This window comes from Drosophila teissieri, chromosome X (assembly GCF_016746235.2).
Source record: "Drosophila teissieri strain GT53w chromosome X, Prin_Dtei_1.1, whole genome shotgun sequence".
In the NCBI taxonomy this organism is placed as follows: Eukaryota; Metazoa; Arthropoda; class Insecta; order Diptera; family Drosophilidae; genus Drosophila; species Drosophila teissieri.
The window spans coordinates 9,541,111-9,562,998 of record NC_053034.1 but is presented as its reverse complement, the minus strand read 5'-3'; the positions used below and the strand labels follow the sequence as shown (position 1 = coordinate 9,562,998).

Sequence of the window (21,888 nt, the reverse complement as noted above, 5' to 3'; positions counted from 1 at the left end):
GCCAAATTGCGCATGCGTTGTGCCCACTCCACGCACGACCAAGTGGGTGGATTGGGGCCACGACCAGCAAAAATCGATGGCATCGCCAGTCGTTGGGTGACAGAGTGTTCGGAAGCATGTCGGAGCAGCCAGAGAACACCAGCTACGAGCAGGAGTGCCAACGGGCGGAGCTGCTGGGCCTCCAGCCGCCGAATCCCGAGGAATTCGAGCGCAAGCGGCAGGCGAGATTGGAGCACGAGTTGGCCGAGCAGGAGGCCGCCGAGGCGGTGGTATGTTCTGACCTCTAACCACACGAATCGCCACTAAATTTCGCTCTCCAGCTGTTGGAGCAACAAGACGAGAGCCTGGGCAATGTGGGTGGCAAGCTGGGCGAGCTCAATAGCATCCTGTCCAGCACGCAGCAGAAGCTGAATCGCTTCAAGCAAACGGCCTGTGGCAGTCTGACCAACATCTTTGCCCGTGGCAGCTCGGGCTCGGTGGATCTATCGGCGGGCATTGGCAGATCGGGCTCAATCGCCAGCCAGGAGGAGCGTCCTCCTGTCCAGGAACAGCCGCTGGCCAAGCCACCGCCGACGGCTGCCGAGGTTAGCGCCGCCAAGGCGGCCAAGCAGAAGCGCATGGACTCGCAGCTGGACAAGCTGGATGCGCTGATCAACCAGGCGGACAACGCTCAGATAGCCATGAGTGAGCAGACCCAGCAGATGCGTCGCCTGGCCAAGTGAAGTGCCCCCATCGAGCAGGTGATGCCCATCCATTGCCAATCCGCGAGGCCCGCATGAAAAAAACACTCGTTTGCTTCATGAAATGAATGTGTATATGATTCCAACTTTATTTATCCTCACTCTTCAGGTGATAACCGTCGCCTGATTTCTGGGCAGCCTTCTGTCCTCTTCTTTGTTTGGATGAACACATGAGTTTCGCTTAAACACTAAACTAAACACAAGTTGAGATTACCCAAAGCGTCTTCAATCACATTTATCGAGTGTGTGCAGACAGTGCGTGTCATGACGACTGTCTGCAGTACCGTCTTTCAGTCCCGGCGCGCACTGCTCCTCCTCCTTACATTCATCCCGTTGACTTTATATATACATATAAATAGGTGTTTTATATAGTTTACATCAGAGTTTTCAAAAATATAGAACTTTTTCGCGGCTATTTGTTGACATGTGTAGTTAAGAACAGAATTACAAATGTTGGACAATAATGGTTATGTTGATAAATTTGCGTGGCTAAATCATAGTACATACACTTTTTGTTTTAATCTTGTTCCTGCAAACCAATTGAAGCATATACATATACATATATACATAAAATATGTTTTTAGTAAACAATAACTTTTTTTTTTTTTTCGTTTTTATACATTTTTTTTGGTAAGTCACATTTTGGAAAACTTTTTTCTTTAGTTCTTTGGAAATATATTAAAATTGAATATTTTCAATATTTCAATTCTACTTTGAAACTATTACACTAATCTCTATTACATTTCTTGTTAACTTATGTGAATTAAAAGGGAACGTAAAAGTTTAAACAAAAGGAAGAAATCAGTTTTTTTTTCATAACATGTGCAGTGCGTTTCGCAGCTGTAAGGCCAAGACTATTATACGTCGTAATGGGCTTACAGTCACGGAACGCACTGCCTTTGAGCTAGTACATACATATAAGGAAGCATTGTCCACCACTTAGAAGTCGTTTATCCAGCTAATACTTGTTGCAAAACGTTTGTTAAACTATATATAATATATATGAAACGATCGAGTCAAGCAATAAAATCAAATCAAGTTTTTCTCCACAAAACAAAACGTATTCTTTGGCGTTATTAATTCCGCGCGCTGTTAATTCTTTCTAAGCCTATATACAACAAACTATATACAAGCAAAGGACATGAAGACTTCAATCAAAGACATAGCTGAGTATTTTGGATGGAATTGATTATCAAGGGGGAACTTAAAGAAATCATACCAAAATCAGTGTTTCTCGACAAGTTACTGGGCCAAGTCGGCTAGGATTGATTCTATCGCCTTTGTACAGCGTTTCTAACTTACAAGCTATGCTTGAATTTTGAATTAGGTTGGCGGAATTACTTGTCCTCCGGCGAGGCGAACGGGGAGGAGGTGGCCATTTTGACGCGAGGCGGCGTGGGGCTGCGTTTGAGAAGTGTCCGCTTGCCGAGCGAGTGGACCGCTGCATCCTCCGAAGCTGTGTCCGTATCCGAGTACTCGTCATCGCTCTCGCTGGCATGTCCTGCATCCGTCTCGTACGGATCTTCCTCCTTGTGCTGCTTGCCATTCAGCTGACTCTTTTGTTCTGAAAACTCATCCGAGGTGACGATCCCGCCGTCAGGTTGCTCCTCGTTCTCATAGAAGAAGTATGACAGCTGCAGCTGCTCCTCCGCACAGTTCACGCGCCAGGCGTCCGGAATCAAGTGGCCGTTCGTCTCGAGCCGCTGCTGAAGCTCCAGAAACATGTTCGGCGATACATCCATCTGGGGCAGCGTCTGCTGCGCCTGCCACTTCTCTAGCAGCGGTGGATTGGCTCCAAAAACGCCGTAATACAGCTTGCACGCGCGAAAGCAGCGCAGTCGGTTTGAGTCCGGGCGAATGGGACGCAGCACACGCAGCTGTGACTCCACCACGTGCAAAAACATGTATTGTTGCTTCCGGTTGGGCAGCGAGGTGACCAGCACCGCACGACTGGTGGTCAAACACAGCTGAGGCAACGGTTGAGGCCACAGCGAGTACAGCAGACGCTTGACCAGTTGCGTCAGCGCGGAGCTCTGGAAGAAGTGGCGGTCGGGGGCAGTGGCCGCCGCTCCTGCGGGAAGCCAACGCACTGCATCTGCCCAGATGCGAGCGGCGGCGCCATCGAACATGGTCAGCCCCAAAAAACGCATGCAGCGCTTGCAGTACAAGTGATCATCGCGATTGAGCATGCGCGAATTCGCTTCGTTAAAGTTTATGACCACATAGTTGAGGCCATAGAAGAGATCCGTTTCGGCGGGCACCAAGCTAATTGGTTGGGTCTTGCCCGCTGGTCCATGATTGTGGCAAAAGAACTCACTGGGATCCACCAAAAAGCTGGGGAACTCCCTCAGCCTGCGATAGCTTTGGGCCGCCACCAATTCCGCACGGCAATCGCGACAGTTGATAGTGATGGCCTCGTTCTCCTGGCATGTGAGGAGCAGTGGCGCCAGCGGCACCTCGACAGCGCTTCCATCAACGCTGGTCAGATCAATCTGGTTGTAGTTGAAGCGGAAACTGATGTTGCTGCCACTGACAAAGAACGTGGACAGGCAGCCAATGTCCATACCGTACTGATCATGCCGGATGAGCAGCAGCTCGTCGGAGTCCTCGCTGTCGCTTTCGGAGCTGGAATCCGAGTCGATCGCTCGATTCTCGGGTTTCTCGCTGATGTAAACATTGTAGTCCCGGATGATGACGCGCGTCTCGTGGCTGTGCGAAACCTGTTGGTCGAATTGCAGGAAGGCCACGCCGCTGCGTAGGTTGGGGCGCAGCTCGATGCACAGCCCGGTGATGGGCATCTTGACCAGGTCCTGGGAAAGCTCGAGAAGATTGGGATAACCAGGAACAAAATGGGCCTATCGGGACCTATCGTTTTTCGATATTAAGAGCGTTACTTGTCAGAAGTTATCGATTGTCGAGAAGCGATACCACGAAATGCAGTGTGACCGTCATTATGGTTATAAAAAATCGCACACGGAAAACCGATACTATTGACCGAATCGAATATTCAGCTGAAAATGATCGAAAACCGATATCGAGTGTGAGCACTATCGCTGACCACTAACACCAACAACGTTTAGGAGCAAAAGAGTCGACGATGCGATGGGTAAAAACAAAGCCCCGTGTAAAAGTGTCCGAAAACCGTGCGTAGCATCAAACAAATCGTAACTCGACCAGCGAATTCAGGTGCCGTTGTTTTTGAGGACGCGTGTGCAGTGCCGTTTCAAGTGTCGGTAATCGCCAAAATCCACTAAAAAATTAAGGATTTTTTTAAAAAACGTTCGCTAAACGCATTTCGTTCGTTCACTCACACACACACGTTAACCTAACACACGCACAGACGCAGACAAACACAACGCGCAGCGCATATACACACACAAAGAAAAGAAGGCAGTGAAAATCGACAAGCGCACGCATGCACACACACACACTGACGAGCACGCAGGCGAAAAAGTGTTGATATATATCCAATATATTGATGTTGTGTGCACCGTTGTTGTTGCTGCTGCTACTGCTGTGTGAGTGAGTGAGAGCGAGTGAGAAAGAGTGAGTGCGGTGCGCGCAGGATAAAGCGAAGATGAGCCACAAAGCGAAGGAGTGAAAAAATAATTAACGGCAAAGCGGAGTGCAAAGCGCAGAGCGGATAAAAGAGGAGCGCTAACAACAATAACAACGACTGGGGGTCCCCTGCAACAACATCAACTAAATCAACAATAATAACAACAGCAGCAGCAAGAACATCAACAACAAGAACTACAACTACAAATTGGCCCTCTCATTTCGGCAGTCGCATAGCATAGCCCCATCTCGCTCTCTCATTCGTTGGGGGATACGAAAAAGTTCACATGCAACAACAACGACAACAAACAATAGCAGTCGCAGTCGCAGTCGACGCGGGCAGAGGCAGCGACAGAGACCGCGGCGCACTAAACGTATTTTGTACATATAAACAAAAATAGTTTTTAAACTCCCCAAATCTAAATCTAAACCTTAAGTTAAAGCTAAAAGTAAAACCTAAAGCCCTAAGCATAAATCTACAGTTAATAAGTTAATTAAAAGCAAGCGAGTCAAGCGGAGTGGTAGAGTGAGAAAGGGGAGAAGTGAAGGAGAGGAGCACAGTAAGAGAGAGAGAGAGAAAAGAGGGAGAGAGGAACGCTCAAAAGAAATTCGCCTTTTACACGATTTTAAATTGAGCGTTTGGCAGAGATCCATTATACATCCATCCAAAAAGAGAGGAAAATAACAGTGTGAGCGAGAGAGAGTGGAAGAGGAAGAGGAGGAAAACAAACAAACGGGGGAGCAGCTGAAGAAGAACAAGAAGCAGCTTCAGCAGTAGAAGGAGCAACTGTAAACACACACAATCTCAGCCTCACGCTGGCGAATCGCAACGGCGGCAACAACAACAGAGGAGGAGGAGGCGGCGGTAACAACAACAACAATGGAGGAGGCGGAGGAGCGGCTGCAGTCGGCGCTGGCGCCGAAGGAGCAGCAGGCGGAGGCGCAGGAGCCGGAGCCGCGGGCAGAGACGCTGCAGGAGCGGCGGCCAACGAATGGAATCCGGAGGAAATGGACCGCTTCAGCTTCGACGACTCCATCCGCTTCGAGGAGGACTCCCTCTGCAGCTGGAGCTCCGAACCGGAATCGCTGTGCAACAACTGGCGCGGCTGGAAGAAGCCCGCTGCGGGCAGCGGCGCAGGCAATGGCGGCTTGAGCGGCATGGGCGGCATGGCTGTCGCCGGCGGCTCAGGAGCACCAGCGTTCGGAGGAGCAGGTGCCTCCGGTTCCTGCACACCGGGCGGCAGTGGAACGGCCATGGCCAACACATCCACCTGCGGCAGACATTTTGGTGAGTACATCTTCATGTTGCTAGGTCGCGATTTGTGGCAGTGAACTCATTCCTAGGGACTCTAAAATACTGTGGAAAATACAGATACGAATTTTAACTGTCTATCTAGTATTGTAGGTTATTACTTGCAATCATTTTTTAAGCGCTGTAGAGTGATTTCTTCAGCTCTATGCTTATACTAACTCGGTCACATTTAGCTATTTGCAAAGCACATCTGGCCACACTGAGCTGCCTATAATTATACGCATGACCTTTTCGCTTTTGGTAAATTCTGTAAAATTGGCTTAGGCACAACAACGAGCAGGCTGTAATTGTTGTTGCCCTCTGTCTGTAATTGTCTTCTCCGTTTCCCCGCATTTCCTCGAAGTCCTCCGCTTATCGCTGAAGTCAAAATCACGACTTTGGCTGCCAACGTTTTTTTTTTATTTCCATTCGTTTATGCGAGATTCCTTTTTACCTTTTTGTTGCGTCCCTTTGTCTTTTCTCTGTGGCTCATTACGCTTGTGCATGTGGCTGGGGCATTGTTTTTTTTTTTTTTTTTTGTTGTATTTGGGTCTGCCAAGAGACGTTCCATACACGTTTTCGGTATCCTGTGCGCCGTCGCAGCACTATCATCATGTAATATCTGGATATCTGGCTGCGACTGCGCAGTTCGTCCTCGACGCTGTTTTCTCTCCGTTCCTCCATTCGTCTTCGTCATTTGCCCATCCACTGCATTCGTTTGCTTAGTTCCCTTTGTTCGACTGAGCAATGTTCCTGTGGGGGGGAAAAGGACAAGGACTATATTTGGAAGGGTCAAAGGACTAAGCAGAGCGGCAAAACCAAGAGTAACCTCTAACCATCCAGTTGTCTTCTCTGTGGATTCTTTGATAGCCAGGGTTGCCAGGTTACTTACAAATATTTTGATAATGTTAAATTTGTACTAGCAAATACCAGAACAATTTAATAATTTCTTCTTTCTGGTATTACTTCAAAGAGAAAAGCTGGTCAAATAGCTATTTATGCTGTTGGCATGTATAACTTGATGGTTAGGAGTGTTCCACTTAAAAGTCCAGCTCAAATAGTTCAAGCTACTTGCTTTTGGCGGGAAAATAGCCAAAGAGCTAGCCCTGCGGCTGGAGGCAGAGAGGCAAAGCCAGCTGCATTTTCATGCTCGAAAGACATAATAACCGCATCAAAAAACTATATTGCCTCAAAACGATGTCGCTGCTGCCAGCTGAACACGCTGACGCCGACTTCGACTTCGACGTCGATGTCGATGCTGAGGCGTCGAGAGCCTCGCTTTGTTGTGTCAAAGAACCTTTTCAAGGATACCACCACAACCTGCCCAAGGGGATGTAATAAAAATAAAGACGACGTCGACACGGACGACGAGAATCCATTATTCCCTTCGCACCTTGCAGCTCCTCCTCCGCCGCGTTTGCTATGGCTCCCCAGATATGGTAGTTCTTCAGATAGTTGGAACGGAAGAAGCCCATTGATTCGATCCAGAATTGTCAACGGCTTGTGATGCGATTGAAGGCTTATGTATGTATGTACATATGTACGTCATAAGAATTCTGTGCATTCAAGCATTTAACATGCCATAATTGAAATAATTTGAGCCAAATTATTGTGTGCTCGTAAGGGGGTTTGCTGACCCCGACCTGTTCATGTTTAACTGGCATCCAAATTACTTACTAATCGGATGACATTAGATATTGTTAAACAGTATATTTCAAATCGAAATGAATTCCGAATATTAAACATCTCATAACCCGATTTGTGTTTGGCTGAATATAAGTTTAGTTGGCCTTATCAAATACTGTTGTCGGTTGTCTTCAAAAGGCAAATGAAAATGTATTTTATACCGAAATGCACATAAGCCACGGGTATTTGGTGGAAAATAGAGTATGGTGACCCTGATCGATATATATTTAATTAAGGTACTGATTGCTTCCCTGCCTGATTCAATTAAATGGCAAATGGCAAAGCGTGTTTTCAAATTGAAATTGAAATTGATTTAAGACAACATTCCATTGAGAACATTGCATACTTGGATATAGGATATTACTATTTCGCTAAGGGAAAATAGAACACCATTTTTAAAATATAAACTTGTATGAAGCTATGTATAGGCTTTGGTGGTTCTGATGACCTATGTCATTTATTCCAAAACTCTCGTATCGAGATCTGGTATCCAGGGGATGACAGGAACATCGCAGATGAAGGGCGTTCGCCAAGTGCGTCCCGCATAAACGTGGAACGTGTAACGCAGAACGTCCATGCGATGCGATGCGATGCAATGACCCCGAATAAACCGAAACCGTGGAATGGTCACGCTGCAGTGCTGTGTCCGTGTCCGTGAGAGGTGTGCGGGCTGTGTGTGTGTGCGTGCCTTGAGTGGCCGGCGTTGCCACATGTCATCATCTAATTAGTGGGTCGAGGCTCGCTCGGTGTCAATTTCGAACTGAAACTGAACCAGAAACAGATACAGATACACCGATACCGATGGCGGTGACTTTACAGATACAGATACCAGCGACCAGCTGTATTTTTCACTTTTCGCCGTGCATATCGGTTTCATGCACTTCCGCAGCCAAAACAATTGCACCAACATATGCAGCACACACATGTGCAGAAATGCTTGCTGGCACTTTGACCTGACCCCTTTTTTTTGTTATTTGTTTTTCGTGCGAGCTTTTTGTGCCGAACAACCTGAATTTGTCGTTGGTAACACAAAATATGTGGGAGCATGGCAAAATTGTAATTTTCAGCATATTTGCAACACTTTTACAAGGGCATAGGGATATAACATAATGTATAATTAAACAAATAAACTGCATTTCATTCTTGCAGTGTATCTCAATTTTATCACTTAGAGTCTTCAAAAGACTTGTAAATTATCGTGACCATGTGTTAAATGGTATTGAGTTGAGAAAACATATTCATTTCGATAACTTATTTAGTGTGGGTATTACTTTACGAAATAAATCCTTTTGATAGGTATGATGTACATATATATAGAGGTTTTAGGGAACAACTTCGATCGAAGTGGTTAATAGGTAGGTCGTTGGTAGTGTGACGAATGCATTCGCTGTAGGCGGCCACTTCGGCACCATTTGCTCAACTTTGAGGGGCACAAATAACTAGAGCATGAGTCTTTGTGTGGCAAATACTCCCTTTTTAGTGTTGCACGTTTTGTTAGTGCGACGCATGGAAATGGAAAACAAATTAAAGTGCAAATAAAAACTGCGAAGGCGAACGCAAGAGCAAGCCCTGTTGAAGCAAGGAGCAAACCAGTTTGAAGGGGCAGCAACAGCCTTGAATCTGCCATAAAGAGAAGAAGTTCAATGGGAAAAACTGAATATATATATATATATATATGTATATATGTACGAGTATGTACGTGAATCAGTTATTAAGCCTTCTCCAATCAAATCAATCTGACTCATGCAGCCGTTCGGTTTCCACGAAGTCCTTTTTAACTGAATTCTTCATCCTACAAATGCATTAAGCTGTTGCTTTTTGACTCATTTTCTCTCCTCGTCAGTCAAATGGAATTAAATTAATTAAAACCGAATGTAACTCAGAGTGACGGTTAGTGTAATATGTCTGCATACTGTTGCAACTTAAAGAAAAGGAAAATAAAAATGAAGTTGATATGCTTTCAATTTTAAATACTATCATATGCTGATAATTGGGTCTTAAAGCTTTAGCGTTTCTCAGTTTGCAAAAAATTCCAACAGTCGCTGCTATTTTCTTAGCCTGCGCTGTAGCTCTGTGTGTATGCATAAAAGACAGGCATGAGCAATAAGTTAGCGCTTGCGGAAAATGACTTTGAATAAAATGGTGCCAAAGTGTCTGAAAATTAAGCGTCGACATAGCGGGGGGTGCGGGGGGAGCACGAATAATGGGAGCGGGCCAACGAGCCGACGAACGAGCAAAAGAAAACAAACAAACAAACAAAACAATGAGCTCTTTCGCTCAGTGCTGCCAATTTGGCTCTTTTTTATGGAGCCCACTTACCATATGTTTCCAGAAATAATACATATAAATATTATATATATTTTATGGTTGAGTAAGTCTAATTGTTAAAACTAGTTTGAATTAATCTTAATATCAGCCATTCGTTGATTAATCACTGAAATAACTTTGATTATGATTATATTATGTTTTTTGCCCAAACTGGGATAGTTTTTGAATATAGATATGATTCTTTGATACCCTACTAATAAGTCACATAACTGAAAGTGAAATCGGTGAGATCTGCTTCTCCTCCTGTTCGAATATTTGATTTGCGTGGGTGAACTTGAACCCTGTTTTTTGTTTTCTTGGTGGCTGCATCATCAGCAACACCACACCATACATATATACATATATATGTATGTATGTATGTATGTATGTACGTATGGATACAAAATACAATAACAAAGCTCGCTATTCTTTGTTGTGCTTTGGGGTCATTGTTTTTTTGTTTTTGTTTGTTTGTTTGTTTGTCTTTTGTGTTCTGCGTTCTGCGTTTTAAAGGCATTGGGAACGAGACCTTTAAAATGCAAGTCCCCTCTTCCATTGCCATTTGTTTATTTGCATGCCAATTCAGTGGATTTCTGTTTATCTACAACTCAATTGCGCTGCAAAGATAATGACATTGGTTTACGCAGGGGAAAATTGCGTGGCCAAGATTGCCATGTTTTCCCACGACAACCACGTCGCAGAAAACCTATGGTTTATTTACAGTCGCATTGCAAGAGGGATTACGTTTCCGACCGGAGGATTATCTTCTGTTTGAATCCTAAATGTCCATAAAGGCGATAACCCTTCGGAAATCTAACATTTTATGGATAGTGGATAGCAGTTGTAGTACAGATTATTATATAAAACTATATGTAAACAAAGTACCAGGGGCAATAGCAGCAAAGTACAAATAATACTCAGAAGTCATATGTTTCAGGGACTTTAATATGTAGAATGGGAAGTAAGAGCCATAAAGCTCCACAAAGCAATTCTTTTCACTTTGCATTAAACGAGTTAGGATGTGGCATCAATTTGATATGATATAGGAAAGAAATGATTGGATTATAGTTTTTGTTGGAACCGAAATAACCAGAAATTATAAGAAACTCAATCCGTAAATTATTTTGCACTCTGCACTAATCGAATTACCCCAAAATATTGATGCGGCATAAACTTAATATGATTACGCTTATTTTGCCAGACAATCTAATTTACATTTTGTTGACCTGTTGGTGCTGTGTGCTCGTTTCTACCCCTGCGAAAACCTCGTGTTTGACCTCCCTTTCGCTGGTCATTGGCCGTTGGCTTCAGAAAAAGTTCTTTAATTAATAAAATGCCCGACATGTGGAAGTTGTGTCTGTGTGCATGCATGTGGCTTTTCCGCGCTTTGTTTGTGTTTAATTATGGTGGTAGAAATATGGCATTAGTCATTTGACAGATTCTTCAATGTATATATATTGTCATGGTTTCCCTTTGTTGAACTGGTTGGTGTTCCTTGGACTTAATGCTATGCTACAGTTTCGACATTTATCTAATCGAATATCCTTCAAACAGTGAACTTAAGTGTAGCAAAGAAAATATACTGAGCAGTCAAAGTTTAATAGTGCCACTGCACTTAGTATATGCCCCTCACACAGTATCAGGTGCCTTCTATATTCCGTTCGCCTTCTTCCAGAAGTATCCACATTGGCCGAACTGGCAGCCCGCTGTGTGGCCTCCTACATACCGTTCGAGCTGGTGGAGCACGTGTATCCGCCGGTGCCGGAGCAGCTGCAGCTGCGCATTGCGTTCTGGAGCTTTCCGGACAACGAGGAGGACATCCGGCTCTATTCCTGCCTGGCCAATAGCTCGGCGGACGAGTTCAATCGCGGCGACTCGTTGTTTCGGTTGCGTGCTGTCAAGGATCCGCTGCAAATAGGTAAGTTTGTCCAGCTCCATGGGATTAATGCTAGATGCAAACTAAACCCATCCATTTGCAGGCTTTCACCTATCGGCCAGCGTGGTCAATCAGACGCCGCGTGCATACTTCAATGTGGCCGTCACCTTTGACCGCCGACGCATCTCCTCTTGCAACTGCACCTGCACGTCGTCCGCCTACTGGTGCTCCCACGTAGTCGCCGTTTGTCTGCATCGCATCCATTGCGTAAGTATGGCGGGAGCAGATGTATTGAATGCTTTTTGTTTACTCTCCCTAGCGGTATCATTCAAATTGGAATCATGTTCAAAGGGCATAATATATATGTACGTTCAAGTAACTTAAATCCTTTCGTCTTGCAGCCCCAGGAGGTCTGTCTGCGAGCTCCGGTATCAGAGTCATTAACTCGCCTCCAGCGCGACCAGCTGCAAAAGTTCGCCCAGTATCTGATCAGCGAGCTGCCTCAGCAGATCCTGCCGACGGCCCAGCGGCTCCTGGATGAGTTGCTCAGCGCCCAGCCAACGGCGATCAACACTGTGTGCGGTGCACCCGATCCCACGGCTGGGGCCTCGATCAACGACCAGACCAGCTGGTATCTGGACGAGAAGACGCTGCATAACAACATTAAACGGATCCTCATCAAGTTCTGTTTGCCCGCCCCGATTGTGTTTAGGTGAGCATTCTTGTACTACTGTCTAGCCAAACTCCTTTGTAATTTGTCGCCTTGCTTATGTCCACAGCGATGTGAACTATCTGACGAACTCGGCTCCCCCAGCGGCGGCCGAGTGGAGCTCGCTACTCCGACCGCTGCGAGGACGTGAGCCGGAGGGCATGTGGAATCTGCTATCGATCGTACGCGAGATGTACAGGCGCTGCGATCGAAACGCAGTGCGTCTGCTGGAGATCATCACGGAGGAGTGCTTGTACTGCGATCAGATACTCATCTGGTGGTTCCAGACCAAGCTGGCGCTGATGATGGGCTCCCACGGACACTCGGGCGGTAAGCACTCCAACACACACTCCAACTCCACGGCTCTGCAGCATGCTTGCAGTTCGCTGTGCGACGAAATCGTGGCACTGTGGCGATTGGCAGCGCTCAATCCCGGCCTGGCGCCGGATGAGCGGGATATGCTGCACGCGCAGTTCACGGCTTGGCATCTAAAGATTCTTGACCGGGTGGTCAAGAGCCGAATGATGCCGTCGTCGTACACCAACAAGCACCAACAGAACTCGAGATCCGAGACGGAACTGTTCATCGGCTTTAAGCCGGCAATCGAGGCGTGCTACTTGGACTGGGAGGGCTACCCCATTCCGGGAGTGACGCACACCCACGACACTAATCCCATCTACTACTCGCCGTTCACTTGCTTCAAGCACACGGACCTCAAGGGCGAGTCCAACAATCCCGGCCAGCTGAATGCCACCCAAGCGCTGATGTCGAACAACAAGCACTACAATTACTTCAGTGCCTCCAGCGATCATGGCATGCACGCTGGAGCCTTCAAGCAGAGGCTGGACCGGCCTTTTCGTGAGTCGCGATTCTATACAAATCCGACCGATATGGAGGGAGGAGCAGCGTTGGCGGCCGGAGGATCTGGCAGATTTTCCACGGGACTGGGTTCCGTTGCTGTGGGAGGAGCTGGTGCAGGTGGTTTGGGTCAGATAAGCGGAGGAGTAAACAACTCGGTTGGAGGGTCAGCGGCCTCCGAAGTGAATGCCGTGCAGCAGCAGCTGCCCAGTGGCTCGGCGGGAGTCGGTGCCTCTGCGGCAAATGGCAAGGTGGTGGTAGCAACGGATGGCAATCGTTCGAGTGCCAGCAGCGAGGGATTCTGCGAGAATGAAGATTTCGGCGGCGACACCAGCAGCAGTCACAACTACTGTCCACCTGGACAGGCGGTTGTGCCTGGCCAGAAATCGGCACTCACAGAGTCGGATTCGCAGAGTAGTTTCGATGCAGTGTCGCAGCAGAGCAAGGATGAGCCACCAGTCGTCGGAGTGGGTGTGGCAGTGGGTGTTGAACAAGCTCTTTCCACATCGGACACTTCGTCGGCCTCCTCCTCATCTTCATCTGCTTCTACAGCTTCGGGGAGCTCCAATAGTTCCACTTCCTCCATGCTGATGGCTGGACAGGAGGCGACTGTTGGGGTTGGTGGCGCTGTGCAGCAAACACCTCGTCGCCTCAGCAAGGATGAATCCTTTAGCAGCAGCAGTGACGAGTTCAACCAAGGGGCCGTGGGTGGATCTGCAGGTCGAGTGGCTATGGCCTCCGCCGGAAGCGGATCAGGTGCTGGCGACGCAGTAGTGGGAGGAGCGGGATCAACAGCTGGCGGAGATCTGACGCCGGTGCCAAGTACGTCGGCCGCTGCCCGAGCTGCCTTGGCCGCCAGCTCCACTGCGCCCGCGATTTCTACTTCATCTCATCTCGCAAGCAACGCCGCTGGAGGCTTGGGAGTGCTGGGTGTGGGTGCTTCGGCAGACCAGCCTTGCACCTCATCCGCGCAAGCTGCACGAGCTCTGGCAGCTGCAGTGGCTGCTTCCAGCGACAAGCCGCATGTATTCTCCAATGTGCGGCCCACAGAGGACGCCTGGGACATACTGCTGGCCAGAGCCGAGGGTCTGCATGCCCACGGTCACGGAGGTGAGGCTTGCATCCTGGCCGTTCGTCTGGCGGAGCAAATGCTGGCCAATCCGCCTAACCTTCTGCTGGAACTGCCACCCGCACCCAAGAGGAAGGGCAAGAAGCAAAACGTGAATCCCATCTCGCATCAGCTGACAGTTGTGGCCTCTGCTACGCTGTCCAAGTGTGCTTTTCTCTGCACAGTGCTGTCGGAGAACTCTGAACACTACCACATCGGATTTCGGATATGCCTGTTCGCCTTGGAGATGCCGCGACCGCCAGCCAGCACCAAGCCCCTGGAGGTCAAGCTGGCCAACCAGGAGGCGGACATACTGGCTCTACTGAAGCGCCTGCCGCTGGGATCCGCGGAGCTACAAGTTATCCGAGAGCGAGCTGAGCAACTGCGCAGCGGCACCTTTAAGACGCGAGGAGAGGCCCTGTTGCCGATTAACCTGGCCACGTTTATTTTCGATGCCCTGGTTACCCTTAGTCCTGTAGGCGGATCCACAGTTGTCCCTGGAGTGGCATCCTCTAGCGGTGTATCAAGTGCGGCAGGCAAATCGATGGTCAATCCAGGCGCACGTTTGCTGCTTTACAAGCACAACAGCGATGAGAGTCTTGGATTCGATGCTGCAGTCGCTGCCTTGGGACTGAAAGCCAATGTCTCGGAAGCAGAGCATCCGTTGTTGTGCGAAGGAACCCGCCGGCAGCGCGGTGATCTTGCCCTCACATTGCTTTCCCATTACAAGGATGAGCCCCGCAAGATAGCCAAGATCATGGATAAGCTGCTGGACAGGGACATACACACGCTTCTGAATGCCCCACTCCTGCCCGCTTACTACTCGAGTAATCCGCCAGTGAGGACGCGAAGTAATCAGCCAACGCGCAGGGAGGAGCACGATTATGGAGGCGGCTCTGGATGCGCCTCCTCCAACTGCAATCCGGTAGCCAATTTGTGTGAGCTTCTGCCGGCGGATTACGGCAGTGTGGGTGGAAACAGTCGACCTCACAGCTCCACGAGTGCCGAACTGGAACTGAGCATGTGCGCCCTAAGCATGGCCAGCAGTGGCAGTCAATCGGGTGGCGTGCAGGGCATGGTGCCCACACCGAATGCAGCGGGAACCACAGGAACACCCAGTTCCAGCAGCACGACGGCCAGCGGGAGCCAGAATCCCAATGGTAATCCCAGTGGTAGCGGTGGTGGTGGTAATGGCGGCGGTGGCAACGGAGGCGGCGGCGGTGGTGGTGGAGGCTCCACCAGTAGCCGCAGTAAGGAAAGCCGCTACAAGGGTAAAAGAGCATATCCCTCGATACCTAACCAGCCATCGGAAGCCAGTGCCCACTTCATGTTCGAGCTGGCCAAGAACGTGCTTACCAAGGCCGGCGGCAATAGTTCCACATCGTTGTTCACCCAGGCGAGCACCAGCCAGAATCACCATGGACCGCACCGTGCGCTCCACATGTGCGCTTTCCAATTGGGGCTATATGCCCTCGGTCTGCACAATTGTGTGAGTCCCAATTGGCTATCGAGGACGTACTCGTCGCACGTCTCCTGGATCCTGGGACAAGCCATGGAGATTGGTGCGCCGGCGATAAGTTTTCTGATCGACACTTGGGAGGCGCACCTCACGCCTCCCGAGGCGGCTGGCATGGCCGATCGCGCGTCGCGTGGATGGGACAGTAACATGGTCTATCCGGCTGCGGAGCTTGCTCTGTCCGTTCTGCCCCACGCAGCTGCCCTCAATCCCAACGAGATCCAGCGTGCGATCCTGCAGTGCAAGGAGCAAAGCGATCTGATGTTGGAGCGCGCCTGTCTCACGGTGGAGACAGCTGCCAAGGGCGGCGGCGTCTATCCGGAGGTGCTGTTCCAGGTGGCCCGCTACTGGTACGAGTTGTACATGCGGAACACGCCGAACAACAGCGAATTTGAGCCGCACGACGACACCATGGACCACTCGGCCGTGAGTCTGAGCGCCCTGATCGAGTCCCAGCAACAGCACGAGCTCCAGCAGCAGCAACAGGCAGTGCAGCAGCAACAGGCCGTTCAGCAGCAACAGCAGGTGGTGCAGCAACAGCAGCAGGTGGTGCAGCAGCAGCAACAGCTTGGCATGCCCAATCCCGTGGTGCCAGGCGGCGTGGGACCCGGACCCGGACTCCCCGTAGCAGTGCCGCCACCAGTAGTTGGTTCTGTGCAGAATCCACAGGCGCAATTCCAACCCGTGGGCGTCGCCTCCCTGGCTCCCCTCGGACTGGCGCCGTATCCACCGTACAGCTTCTGCCAGGGCTTGTATGCGCACCATCACAACCTAAGCTATCCGCCTGGTCAGATGCAGATGTTCATTTCGGCAGGACCGCCGCCGCCACCGCAAGCATACGGTGGCTACCAGCAGCCGCCGCCGCAGCAGCCGCCCAATCCGCAGCAACAGCAGCAGGTTGTGCAACAGCAGGTGCAGCAGCAGCAGCAGGTGGTGCAACAGCAACAGCAGCCGGTTCAGATGGGAGGTCAGGCGCCACCAGGTCACCCCGGGCAGCAAGGTCATCCGGGCCAACCGCCCTCTGGCTTCCAGCAGCAACCACCGCCTGGAGCATTCCAGGCGCTGCCGCCGCAGGCCTATCAGGCAATGCAAGCGGGTCCTCCGGGTCCGCCGATGGGTCCGCCCCAGGGCTACTATGGTCCTCCCCCACCACCACCTCCGAACGGACCACCCGGCGTGGGCGTCGGCGTTGGAGTGGGCGTGATGCCAATGCGCCAGCATCAGCACCAACATCCCGTTTACCCCTTCATGCAACAGGCGCCGCCGCAACCGCAGCAGCAGCAACAACCTCCGCCCTCGCAGCCACCCGTGCGACAACGACAACCGCATCAGTTTACGTGAGTTATCCCAACCATAAGCCTCATTTGTGGTCAGCTTAAAGACGTCATTAATTAATTGCTTCTTCCTTTCCGTAGACCCACCCAGTTGCGATATCTGCTGGCTGCCTATAACGTAGGCATGCTGGCCATGGAGACATTGGCGCGACGCGTCCACGACGATCGGCCGCAGGCGAAGTATGCCCGGAATCCGCCGTACGGCGAGGATGTGAAATGGTTGCTGCGAATCAGCAAGAAACTGGGCACCCAGTATCTGCACCAGTTCTGCATCTGTGCGGTCAACTCGATCGTGAGTCCGTTCGTGCTGCACGACGTGGCCATTGAGTCCGCCCACTACCTGGGCAGGAACAACCACCAGATGGTGATGCAGCACCTGCGTTCTGCGCTCACGCCTCTCGTCCAGAAGTGCCAGCAGATGTGAGTACTTAGGCGGCTGTTGTACGAATCATCTTGAGCTAATGTGAACTATTTACGTTGTGGCAGGTACATCCAATGCATCCACCAGAAGCTGTACCATCTGACCCAGGGCGACTATGAGGAGTTTGCCAGCATTGTGGTGGCGGCACGCGCCGCTTTCCAGATTACACCGGAGGGGAGCGCGCAATTCAAGGACTGGCTGCAGTCTATCAAGCGGTAAGATATTCTGAGAGATGTGGACTTATGCTTATGCGTGTGATTATGCTTACTAATTTGGGTGCTTTCATCCATTTGCAGTTCGAAATCGTGCAAGAAAGAGCTGTGGACCCAGATCAATGCGGCCCTACAGAGCAACTCCAAATGACAAAGACTTGACTCCTGCAATCTAATGACGGCAGTGGCTACAGCAACATTGGCGACGACGGCGGCAGCGGGGACATCGGCCACAGCTGAGTGCAAGACAACAACGGTGGCTGCGAGCAGCAGCGGCAACGACAACGCTGGTAATCAAAACAACGTCGGCAACAGCAATAGCAGCAGCAGCGGCGCCACCAACAACAACAGCAACAGTGGCAACATCAACATCGGCATCAGCGACACTGTGAACGGACACAACCATCATCATCACCACCACCACCACAGGCATCATCATTTGCTGGAAACACCGGCCAGCAGCTCTGCGGGAGTAGCAGCAGCAGCAGCAACAGCAGCTGGAGCAGGTACAGCAGCAGCTATCCCAGTGCCTGCAATACCGGCTGGCAATACAGCAGCAGCATCGTCGTCATCAGCATCAGCATCAGCTGCAGTTGCAGCAACTTCAGCAGCACCAAGCAGTGTGGCTAGCTACGAGCGACCGGAGCGAAGACCACCACTACTGGGAGCACCACCAGCGCTGCCCGCGGTCAGCAACAACAACGGCCGATCGGCCGCAGCGATCGCATATCACTCGCTGATGCCGAACTACTATCCCAGCACGCGGCAGTTGCACATGCATGGCCATGCCCGAGGTCACGCGCACCCACCGCAGCACGGGCATCCCCATCCCCACCAGCAACCGCAGCCCCATCCGCATCCTCACGCGCATCCGCAGCCACACCCCCATCAGTACCAACTGCAGCCGCTAAGCCACTACCATCAGCAACTTTAACAACGTGTCGCTGGCACTGCCCACGGGCACGGGCTACCAGCGGCTGGTGCGCCTGCTGCTCCTGCTGCAGCGTCGTCGCTTTGGCGGCCGCAAGAACAATACGACAGCGGCCACGACGGCGTCGGATGAAGAAGAGGAGGAAGAGGTGCAACTGCAGCAGCCAGCGGCAGCTGTGCCTGTCCGAGATGAGGCTGCCCAGGGAACCATCGACACTTGGCTCTGGCTGTGGCTGCTGGTGTTGCTGGTGCTGCTGTTGGTCCTGGGTGTGCCGCTGCTGCTGTTGCTGCTCCTCTAATCCGCATCCACATCCACAGCCATTCCCCTCCCGAGAACCACCGCACTTAGTTCATGTTAAACATAGTTTTTATTTGTATCTTCAGTTTTCGTTAGGCATTTTTTTTTCATATTTAATCAAGCTATACTTAGATACACGATGGAGCCACTTTTCTGGCGTGGTGTGTGCGCGTGTGTGCGTGTGCGCACTTTTAGACTGAGATATCTGCCAACAACAACAACAAATACCGATGCCCACACACACGCACACACCCACGCCCAGCAACAACAACAACACCCACAACCATTCAAGATGGAAAAGCTCTGTTTGATTTTTCAGAAATGTGTTCAGTTAAACTAACGTATTTATAGACGATCTATCAAATAGTTTTCTACACCTACAGCTATAAAAAAAAACTCGGACTTATACATGTATGCTTACGATCCCTAAACCTAACTTTAAATAATTTTCACTAACACCAGCTTCGCAAAACGTAAAAATACCAATCTTCTTCTATATATATATTTTGTAGACTTAAGTATGAGAAAAGAAACGGTTTATATACCTTATACATATTTAATACCTGTGGTTAAGCAATTTTTTAGGATTTTCAAATTTATTTGACCAACAACATCCAATGCACACGAACCCCATCGACGCACTAGAAATTCTCCGCTGAGCAGTATGTTTCGAATGTTTAACTAGCTAACCAACGATCTCAACTAAAGTATCCTCAACTTATCAGTTGCTTAAAAAGTACAGTGAAAATGGAAAGCATTGCTAATCGTTTCGAAAGTGCCGGAAAAGTGCGATATCGAGACGATTTCGAAACAGCGCCATGCCCACAAACAGCTGAATCTGATGGATGTATATCTAGGTCTATAAAGCTAAACTATAGATAGCGAATATTGGAAACAAACTGCCAGGATTGCTTCGATCGATGTGTGTCCATCTTATCCGATGATAACGATCGAGCAAAGACAGCAGATCGAACAGATTTCTAGATAACGCAAATCATTATGCTCACACATGCACACACACACACACACACTTTTTATGATATACAACTATTGAAAGAAAGAAAATGGTTTTTGTTGGTTAATCAAACGAGTTTAGCTGAATCATCAGAAGAGGAGTTTCTATTTTTACATTTAAAATAAACAAACAAAAAAAAAACAAAAAACTACAAAAACAAATGAAAAAAATATATATTTTTTGCTTACAAATTTTGTTTATATTTTAAAACCCTTTTTAATTATTTTTTTTAATGGTTTTTATATCCATGCATATAAAACATTCTTATTATTAAACCATTAATACACAAAAGATACAAAAAGCAAACGAAAAAAAAGATGAACAAACAATTTTTTTTATTATATACAAACAGTGCTGTTTTGAATAAATATGGTTTTTTGGATTTATTTCAAAACGCAGTGAAAAGCGAAAAAAAAAAACGAAACAAAAAACAAAAACACACAAAATAATCTATGTTGGTTTTATTTTTCTTGGTTTCTTTTCCAGATCACATCATTTTTAAACTTAATCTTTTGTTTTAAGTTCTTATTATTATTTAATAGTTTAATTGATGCTTTTGCGGTTTTGCAACCCTATCCCATTCATTCCATTCCAACGCAACCGATGTACATCCCAAGCAAAAACTATAAAAGAAAACTGCCACTTTCTTGAGGATTCAGTAATGTTACATAAATTAAATATTATAAATAACTAGTTATACACGATCGCGAGCACCTGACGATTCCTCGAGTGCAGGCGGCCTGACCTCCTCGGGATTTCGGATCTCGGATTTCGGATCCGTGGATTGGCATCGAAGCCGCCGGTAGGCCTCAGTCCCCCCGCTTACAGGTTGTAAATACGGACGACGTCTTATATAAGTATTGTAACTCCTTTGTGTTTTTGTATAATTACGAGTAGAGCAACCAGAATCCGATTATAATGCGTATATAAATGAAATTACATCGAGTCCATAGCGATTTCGATTTCGATTTGGATTCGAACTCGAATTCGGATTCGAGTTCTGTAAGCAATCGCGTAATTTGTAAACTTTTAGTAGGCAGTGTTTTATACAAAGAAAATAGCAAAGAAAATACCGAAAGGAACTTAATCTATTTATATAATGTAAAACGAACGCAATCTGTACATTAAAATTAACAACATGTTTTTAAATTACATTATAGTTGAACTTTTTCCGTGAAAGGAAAAGAAGAAAAAACCCAATTAGAAAAGACGATTAGGCAGACGATTTCTCGCTTTGTTCACGATTAATATTTGTAAAATATCAATAATCCCAATTAGCAAACCGATCAAAGAACAAATTGTGGAAAATATAACTATAGCAACGCAACTAACAGACAGATGAAGACCATTAACCCATTGACTTGAGCCACTCAATAACAATAACTGAAAAAGTAAAACGAACAAACCAACAACATTCGATCTAAAATAATAATAATAAATGCGAACATAACGTTAACGTAGCCGATTAGCCTTTAGATCACATATAGCGCATATTTTACACAAGCGTAGTGAACCAATTTCCAAACTAAATTTTTAAACTCCACGAACCCAAAAAACACAGATCCATAAATCACCACCTACACCTATTGGGGAAAGTTAAAACCCCCAGACATTATTTCAGTCATCTCAAGTAGAAAAGTTTTAAATTTGAAAAAAATTCCCACTTAGATCTCAAAATTAAAAACCTTCTTGCAACTAATTCCCTTTTTTAATGGTTAAAAATCGAAAACCTCGACTTTGAGTAGATTCTTAAGATCTGTCCCATATCATTTAACTGCCACTGACACTAGGTTTATTTTAGAACAATATTAAGAAGTAATACCAATGTAAATGATAGTAACACGTATATGCAGAGGTATTCATTTCAAGATTCAGTTTCCACCAATTTGGTCGTAGGATTCCACGATTCCCCTCCCACAAGGCATTCAGACAATTATTTCTGCACCCTGGCGTGTATATAGCCATACACTGGATCACCCGGAGCTGATCGGGATGTGGATGGAGTGCGGCTATGTATCAGCTATGTAGC

General features: G+C 48.2%; 3 protein-coding genes across 4 annotated transcripts; 2 read left to right on the top strand and 1 right to left on the bottom strand.

Moving 5' to 3' along the window:
• The first annotated feature begins 12 nt into the window (after window positions 1-12).
• Window positions 13-763, top strand: LOC122624129. Its single transcript, XM_043803572.1, has 3 exons — window positions 13-42; window positions 90-269; window positions 321-763. Exons 1-3 carry the CDS (start codon window positions 13-15, stop codon window positions 720-722), a joined length of 612 nt encoding a protein of 203 aa, XP_043659507.1. The 3' UTR covers window positions 723-763.
• Window positions 764-1,780: 1,017 nt separating this feature from the next.
• LOC122623447 lies at window positions 1,781-3,649 on the bottom strand. Its single transcript, XM_043802608.1, has one exon. The coding sequence runs from the start codon at window positions 3,536-3,538 to the stop codon at window positions 2,078-2,080; it is 1,461 nt and encodes a 486-aa protein (XP_043658543.1). The 5' UTR covers window positions 3,539-3,649; the 3' UTR covers window positions 1,781-2,077.
• A 144-nt stretch (window positions 3,650-3,793) lies between these two features.
• Window positions 3,794-17,902, top strand: LOC122623025 (zinc finger SWIM domain-containing protein 8 homolog). 2 transcript variants are annotated; one of them, XM_043801912.1, is made up of 8 exons: window positions 3,794-5,586; window positions 11,261-11,500; window positions 11,562-11,725; window positions 11,860-12,170; window positions 12,238-16,986; window positions 17,065-17,403; window positions 17,470-17,619; window positions 17,701-17,902. In XM_043801912.1, exons 1-8 carry the CDS (start codon window positions 5,307-5,309, stop codon window positions 17,765-17,767), a joined length of 6,300 nt encoding a protein of 2,099 aa, XP_043657847.1. In that variant the 5' UTR covers window positions 3,794-5,306; the 3' UTR covers window positions 17,768-17,902. The 2 variants fall into 2 exon arrangements, with proteins under 2 accessions (XP_043657847.1, XP_043657846.1); XM_043801911.1 differs by having other exon boundaries at window positions 11,258-11,500.
• Window positions 17,903-21,888: the final 3,986 nt, after the last annotated feature.

Excerpts from the sequence above, each read along its gene's own strand:
- LOC122624129 (XM_043803572.1), top strand. The coding sequence starts at position 13 with ATGCGTTGTGCCCACTCCACGCACGACCAA. Across the intron at positions 43-89 it reads CCCACTCCACGCACGACCAA|TCGTTGGGTGACAGAGTGTT; the intron begins GTGGGTGGATTG and ends TGGCATCGCCAG. Across the intron at positions 270-320 it reads AGGAGGCCGCCGAGGCGGTG|CTGTTGGAGCAACAAGACGA; the intron begins GTATGTTCTGAC and ends TTCGCTCTCCAG.
- LOC122623447 (XM_043802608.1), bottom strand. The coding sequence starts at position 3,538 with ATGCCCATCACCGGGCTGTGCATCGAGCTGCGCCCCAACCTACGCAGC.
- LOC122623025 (XM_043801911.1), top strand. The coding sequence starts at position 5,307 with ATGGACCGCTTCAGCTTCGACGACTCCATCCGCTTCGAGGAGGACTCC. Across the intron at positions 17,404-17,469 it reads GTCCAGAAGTGCCAGCAGAT|GTACATCCAATGCATCCACC; the intron begins GTGAGTACTTAG and ends ACGTTGTGGCAG. Across the intron at positions 17,620-17,700 it reads TGGCTGCAGTCTATCAAGCG|TTCGAAATCGTGCAAGAAAG; the intron begins GTAAGATATTCT and ends ATCCATTTGCAG.